Here is a 7500-nt window from a genome sequence, read left to right as displayed (position 1 = left end):
CACAGGTGGACACGCCCACCTGTGATGTCATAAGGGGCAGATTTCCAAACTGGCTTGTAACGGCCAATCACACCACGCCTGGTGGCGCGTCCTGGGAGCCTTAAGGGGGCGTGTTGGCTACGGTTCACACCCCGTGTTCTTCTGCCCCACAGCCCCCTCAGTGGCCCCCAGCGGACTAGGAGGAGGAGGCGGCGACCGCCACGAGCTCATCATCACGTGGACGGTGAGACAGACCACCGCGCCCACCCCCCCCGGGTCTCAGCCCGCCCTCTGACCCCCCACGGGGACCAGGTGTCTCCCCCGGTGCCCTGATCTCCGTCTGTCCCTGTACCCCCCCCCCCCCCGCAGCCCATGGCCAGGGAGTACCAGAACGGAGACGGCTTCGGCTACACGCTGGCCTTCCGGCCCAAGGGCGCGGAGACCTGGACGGTGGTGCCGGTGGCCCGCGTGGACTCGGCCCGCTACGTCCACGCCGACGGCGGCCTGGCGCCCTACTCGCCCTTCGAGGTGAAGGTGAAGGCCTTCAACCGCAAAGGGGAGGGGCCCTTCAGCCAGGTCGCCGTGGTGCACTCGGCCGAGGAAGGTAGGAGGTTTCCTCAGTACAGAGGGGGGTCAAGGTCAAGTTCGAGCTTGACCTTGTGGGAGCTCCCACCGGAGCGCGAGGCGGCAGTAGAGGCAGAAGTCCGACCAGTCGCGAAAACATAGAGAGAGAGTAGCAGGCCTTTAATATCTGATGTGTGTATATATTTAGTATTTAACGTTTTATACTTATATTATACTATATACCTGACCTTATTACTTTATTGTTCACCTGCTTTGGCAATGCACATGTATATTTTTCATGCCAATGAAACTTTTTTGACTTTAAATTTAGAGCAGAGAACCTGCGGGTTGGTGAGGGGTGTCACATGGCACCGCCGCGCACACTTTGTGCGCCTTTTTTTTTTTGTTGTTGCCGATTCCGGATGACACAAAGCACAACCATCTCCTCTACAGATAACATGTTTGCGATTGTCGATGGCGGTCATTTGCGACACGACAGTCGCTGCCCTCTAGAGGTTGTTTTGCGTAACGTCCACAACAACGCTGAAACAGGACGGAGGCATGAAGGGCAGTTCCCGGAGACAACGTTTAGTACGGACGGACCAATTTCGTCCGGATCCGGAGGTATGAGGCGGCCTTTAGGAGGCTGCTTGTGGCTCATGCTGTAGAGACCGGTAACCCGGAAGCTCGCTGGTTCGATCCCCGGCTCCTCCTAGTGGAGTGTGGAGGTGTCCCTGAGCGAGACGCCCTCACCCTGACTGCTCCTGACCCGCTGGCTGTCGCCCTGCGTGGCTGACTCCGCCGGCGGTGGGTGAATGAGTGCGTGAACGGGTGAATGTGAGGCGATAGTGTACAGCGCTTTGAGGGGCCGCTGGTTAGAACAGCGCTGTACATGCGCTCCATTTACCATCTACCATTTTGTGGGTGCAGATGTGTTTTGGGTCCATTTCAGGACAGTCTCCTGAGAGTCCTCCGACTCCTATGCTGAGAACAAAGAAGCCTTTCAGATGCGCCTCGGCTCAGCGTGGGTGACGGCTTGGAGCGCAATAGGCAATAATAAGACAGATAGAAAGGATCAGTTGTACATTTGAGACAAAGACCCCCCCGCCACAATGTGGCCCTATTTGTTTTCATGTGCAGTGTGGGGTTGGGCCACAAGAGGCCAGTCATGACATGATGCAAATGGACACTTATTTTACACTTATTTCCTCAATCTTCAATTGGAAAAAAACGAATTATAGAATTGTATTAGATATGTACCACTCATTTAAAAACACCTTTGTACTAAACATTTCAATACTTGAATTGTCTTAGTAGCTCGGACCTCGACTGTACACTCTGGCTGCTGAATGAATAAAGTTAAAGCGTACAATAATTAGGATGTAAACATGACTGTCCCCCCCCCCCCCCGTCTGTCCCCCCCCCCCCAGAGCCCACGACGGCACCGGCGAGCCTGAACGCCACGGCGCTGTCGGCCTTCGAGATGCAGGTGTCCTGGACGGCCGTGCGGCAGCCCAGCCCCGAGGGCGTGCTGCGGGGCTACGAGGTCTGCACCGCCGCCGGGGCCCTGCCTCCTCAGTGTGTGTGTGTGTGTGTGTGTGTGTCGGGGGGGGCGTGGCAGCGTGGTTGGCTTTGATTGGTTTAAGGCGTCCCTCTAATCTGTGTCCTAGCATCACTTTGATTAGTTTGTTTAATTTAATTTATTTAATGTGATTCATGTTAAATCAAAGAAGGCACCGTGATCACTGTTGTTATGGATCCATCCTATTCACTGTCTTCGGTTTGTCACACGCACTGGTTTGGTTGCCTTGGTTACAACACATTAATCACAGTCACATAGGAGAGAGGGCGGGGCTTCCTGTGAGCAGTAGGAGAGAGGGCGGGGCTTCCTGTGAGCTGTAGGAGAGAGGGCGGGGCTTCCTGTGAGCAGTAGGAGAGGGGGCGGGGCTTCCTGTGACCACTAGGAGAGAGGGGGCGGGGCTTCCTGTGACCAGTAGGAGAGAGGGGGCGGGGCTTCCTGTGAGCAGTAGGAGAGAGGGCGGGGCTTCCTGTGAGCAGTAGGAGAGAGGGCGGGGCTCCTTCTGACCAGTGTCCCCCCCCCCCCTCTGACCAGTGTCCCCCCCCCCCTCTGACCAGTGTCCCCCCCCCCCCTCTGACCAGTGTCCCCCCCCTTCTGACCAGTGTCCCCCCCTCTGACCAGTGTCCCCCCCCCCTCTGACCCCCCTCCCTCTGACCAGTGTCCCCCCCCTCTGACCAGTGCCCCCCCCCTCTGACCAGTGTCCCCCCCCCCCTCTGACCAGTGTCCCCCCCCCCTCTGACCCCCCTCCCTCTGACCAGTGTCCCCCCCCTCTGACCAGTGTCCCCCCCCCCTCTGACCCCCCTCCCTCTGACCAGTGTCCCCCCCCTCTGACCAGTGCCCCCCCCCTCTGACCAGTGTCCCCCCCCCTCTCACCAGTGTCCCCCCCCCCCCCTCTGACCAGTGTCCCCCCCCTCTGACCAGTGTCCCCCCCCCCTCTGACCAGTGTCCCCCCCCCTCTGACCAGTGTCCCCCCCCCCCTCTGCCCCCCCCCCCCCCCTCCAGATCCGGTACTGGCGGCAGCACGAGCGCGAGGCGGCGGCGGACCGCGTGCGCACGGCGGGGCCGGGCGTGGCGGCGCGCGTGGCGGGGCTCCGGCCCAGCACGCGCTACCACGTGGCCGTCCTGGCCTACAACAGCGCGGGCTGCGGGCCCCCGTCGCCACGGGCCACCGTCACCACCAGGAGGCCCCGTAGGTGGACCCCCCCCCCCCACCTCACAGCCCCGACACACAGGCCCCCAGGGGCCCCGTAGGTGGACCCCCCCCCCACCTCACAGCACAACCCCACAGCCTCACAGCCCCGACACACAGGGGCCCAGGGGCCCCGTAGGAGGACCCCCCCCCCCACACAGCACACAGCCCCGACACACAGGCCCCCAGGGGCCCCGTAGGTGTTGTTTACTGATAGTGTTGTTTACTGGTAGTGTTGTTTACTGATAGTGTTGTTTACTGTAGTGTTGTTTACTGGACGGTGTTGTTTACTGGTAGTGTTGTTTACTGGTAGTGTTGTTTACTGGACAGTGTTGTTTACTGTAGTGTTGTTTACTGGTAGTGTTGTTTACTGGTAGTGTTGTTTACTGATAGTGTTGTTTACTGGTAGTGTTGTTTACTGTAGTGTTGTTTACTGGTAGTGTTGTTTACTGATAGTGTTGTTTACTGTAGTGTTGTTTACTGGACAGTGTTGTTTACTGTAGTGTTGTTTACTGGATAGTGTTGTTTACTGGACAGTGTTGTTTACTGTAGTGTTTACTGGTAGTGTTGTTTACTGGATAGTGTTGTTTACTGGTAGTGTTGTTTACTGGTAGTGTTGTTTACTGGACAGTGTTGTTTACTGGTAGTGTTGTTTACTGGTAGTGTTGTTTACTGGACAGTGTTGTTTACTGGTAGTGTTGTTTCCTGGTAGTGTTGTTTACTGGACAGTGTTGTTTACTGGTAGTGTTGTTTACTGGTAGTGTTGTTTACTGGACAGTGTTGTTTACTGGGTAGTGTTGCCCGGTTGCAGTCTGTCAATAACAGCTGGATTAATGTTGTCTTAATGTATTCAACACTAAAACAATATTTACTGTATAAATATTATTCTTTTAGGTATTTACTCAGGGAAGGCCGTTGAGAGCAGGCTCTCTTTTTCAACGACGCCCCGATTACAACGCACAAATAAAAACAGAGACACAAATGTACAGCAGATGTAAACATTAGGTCAAACAATACATACACAACAGTACATAAACAACACAATACAATGGGACAATTAATGAAGCTCTCTGAAACACATCCTCATTCAACACCCCCCTCCCCTGGTCCTCTCCGCTGTGTGCGTCCGGGTGTGTGCTGTGTTGTGTAGCTTGGCGCTGTGTGTGTGTGTGTGACCTCCTGCTGTGTCTCTCAGCTCCTAACCGCCCGCCCCCCAACGTGTCCTGGAGGACCGACGGCTCCTGGGTCACGGTCCGCTGGGACCCCGTCAAGGCCCTGCACAACGAGTCCGCCGTGCTGGGCTACAAGGTGGGCCCCCCCCAGTGTGTGTGTGTGCGTGTGTGTGAGTGTGTGTCTGAGTGTCTGTGTGCGTGTGTGTGTGTGTGTGCGTGTGTGTGTATCTGAGTGTATGTCTCTGAGTGTGCGTGTGTGTGTGTGTCAGTGTGTGTGTGTGTGTGTGTGTGTGTGTGTGTGTGTGTGTGTGTGTGTGAGTGTCTGTGTGCGTGTGTGTGTCTGAGTTTGTGTGTGTGTGTGTGTGTGTGTGTGTGTGTGTGTGTGTGTGTGTGCGTGTGTGTGTGTGTGTGTGTGTGTGTGTGTGTGTGTGTGTGTGTGTGTGTGTGTGCGTGTGTGTCTGAGTTTATGTGTGTGTGTGTGTGTGTGTGTGTGTGTGTGTGTGTCTGAGTGTCTGTGTGTCTGTGTGTGTGTGTGTGTGTGTGTGTGTGTCTGAGTTTATGTGTGTGTGTGTGTGTGTGTGTGTGTGTGTGTTAGCATACATACACAAACTATATTGCAATGGACTGAGAGACGTTCATACCATGGACATGAAACGCCGTTTCTAGTGTCAAGAAAAAACACATTTCCGTTGCTCCTGTGGCTGTGTTTGGACCCCGCGTGGGGCCCCGCGGGCCGGGCCCCCGGGCTAACGCGTGTGGATGGGCCCCCAGGTTCTGTACAAGCACGAGGGCCAGGCGTCCCTCAAGGTGCTGGACCAGACCCAGACCTGGCTGAAGCTGCCGCTGCCCAGCGACAACGCCTACCTGGTGCTGGAGGTCCGGTCCTGGGGCGAGGGCGGCGACGGGGCCGCCCACGAGACCATCGTCTCCCGGGACGCAGGTGGGCCGAGCCACGCCCCCATCCACTTAATCACACACCCAGAGACACGCCCCCATCCACTTAACACTGATTAACATAAAGTGGCTCTCACACACACCCAGAGACACGCCCCCATCCACTTAACACTGATTAACATAAAGTGGCTCTCACACACACCCAGAGACACGCCTTAATCCACTTAATACTTAATTAAAAATGAGATAAGGTGGCTCACACACACACACCCAGAGACACGCCCTGATCCACTTAACACTCTGATTAAGATGAGTTAAGGTGGCTCACTCACACACACCCAGGGACTAAGGCCCTGTCACAATTCTCCCCCTAACCCTAGATTTGAGCCCTAACCCTACATTTGAGCCCTAACCCTAGATTTGAGCCCTAACCCTAGATTTGAGCCCTACCCCTAGATTTGAGCCCTAACCCTACATTTCGCGCGTTCCCGCAAAGGCGTAGGGTGTCCCAATACTTAAGGGAGCAAGGGGGAGTGCTGTTTTTCCTCTAAAGCTCCCATGACACGCTACCAGGTGTGGTGTGATTGGCCGTTACAAGCCGTTTTGGAAATCTGCCCCTTATGACATCATAAGGGGCAGAAAGTGGGCGTGCCCACCTGGATGTGTGCTGGATAGATCAGTCCACCGGCCGACCCAGTGGACCGTAGCAAACGTCGCTCATCTGTCCGTCACACATCTAGGTGGACACGCCCACCTGTGATGTCATAAGGGGCAGATTTCCAAAACGGCTTGTAACGGCGAATCACACCACACCTGGTGGCGCGTCCCGGGACCTTTAAGGGGAGGGAAATGGGACTGGGCCTTAATCCTCAGATTAAGATGAGGGGGCTCACCTGAGTGTAGATGAGGGGCTAACCGTGTTGCTCCGCCCCTTTCCTTCAGGAACGGGGATGATGGTCCAGAACGGCGGCGGCGACTCGGCGCGGCCGCTTGGCGTTTCCTGCCTCTTCTCGGCCGCAGTGTTCCTCTCTCTGATTGGCCCGGTCCACGTGTGACCTGCCACAGCCAATCGGGGGAACGCTTTACTTTCAACAGCCTAATACGATCGCTCCAATATGTTATGTTGTTGTTGTTTGTTTTCACGAGGAGCGTGCACGGTCGGCGTGGGGGCCAGGGGACGGGTGTGACTCTGTTAGGTATTACGTGTTTTTTATAAGGAAATCCAAGAGCTTTTTTCATTTGATTTGTAGGAATGTGTGTGTGGCTGAGCCTGGTGGTGTGAGGTGGGGTTGGGGGTACAGACATAACAACCTTCACAGAGGTGTGAGAGTAGGGCTCATCACTCCATCATGTGATCAACCTCATGCGCTTGAAGGTTTGAATCTGACATCGACCCTGTTTAAAAAAGGAAGGGTCAGAGAGTAAAAGTTATCAGTAGACGTCTTGGAGTTACTGCCAAGAGGCGAACCCTTTAGACAAAGAGTCCACCGGCTTGGTGAAGGGTGGCAGCCAAAACATGGAGCAGGACTTGTGTTTGTGGAGGGGGGGCCAGTCCACCCCGGGGGGGGCAGCAGCCCCCGTGCAGCCCGACACGGACTCACTCTGACCTTTGATTGTTAGAACCAATAATGTCTGTAATGTATATTTCTTATTCAGTGTATATCTTTTGATTATTGTGTCCTGTTCGTGTCTCCTTTTAAGTATAGCAAAAGTGTGTTGAAAGGAATGACTCAACTGAATGAATGTCAAAAACATGTTTTACTTTCATGTGGCCTCATTGTTCTGTGAACCGGATTGAATGAAACAGCTCACCGTTTCCGTCTGGTTGTGCCTGTGTCCTTCTGTAAGGTTCTGCAGACACTTATGTCTAGACACTTGGGTTCAGCGTTGGGGCTTGTGGCCGGCAGCCTGTCTGTGGGTTCATAAAGGGGGGGTGGGTATTGATCTGATGGTGTGTCGTCATGGTCCCGGAAAACAGTGTTATCGTTCTCATTGCATACTCTGGGGTGGCGTCATGTCATTTACGCTGTGTCACACAACTAATACATAACCTCAGTTCACAGTCAAGGCAAAGTGACTCCCAAGGTTGGTCTGGAATCAGATGATAATGAAACAAATGATTA

At 54.8% G+C, this 7500-nt stretch overlaps 1 protein-coding gene across 1 annotated transcript in view; it reads left to right on the top strand.

The window, feature by feature from the left end:
- cntn2 (contactin 2) overlaps window positions 1-6432 on the top strand; it is a gene marked incomplete at both ends in the record, with an annotated part of 25881 nt that extends 19449 nt beyond the window's left edge. Inside the window, 7 exons of the mRNA XM_084463496.1 lie at window positions 153-223; window positions 349-583; window positions 1974-2089; window positions 3125-3311; window positions 4507-4619; window positions 5255-5423; window positions 6320-6432. Of these exons, the coding sequence (XP_084319622.1) occupies window positions 153-223; window positions 349-583; window positions 1974-2089; window positions 3125-3311; window positions 4507-4619; window positions 5255-5423; window positions 6320-6432 (1004 nt within the window). The remainder of the gene's footprint in view (window positions 1-152; window positions 224-348; window positions 584-1973; window positions 2090-3124; window positions 3312-4506; window positions 4620-5254; window positions 5424-6319) is intronic.
- Window positions 6433-7500: the final 1068 nt, after the last annotated feature.

Source organism: Micromesistius poutassou (assembly GCF_964030765.1).
Source record: "Micromesistius poutassou genome assembly, chromosome: 2".
NCBI lineage: Eukaryota > Metazoa > Chordata > Actinopteri > Gadiformes > Gadidae > Micromesistius > Micromesistius poutassou.
Note: the sequence above shows the minus strand (reverse complement) of the source record. Positions and strands in the feature narration are given on the sequence as shown.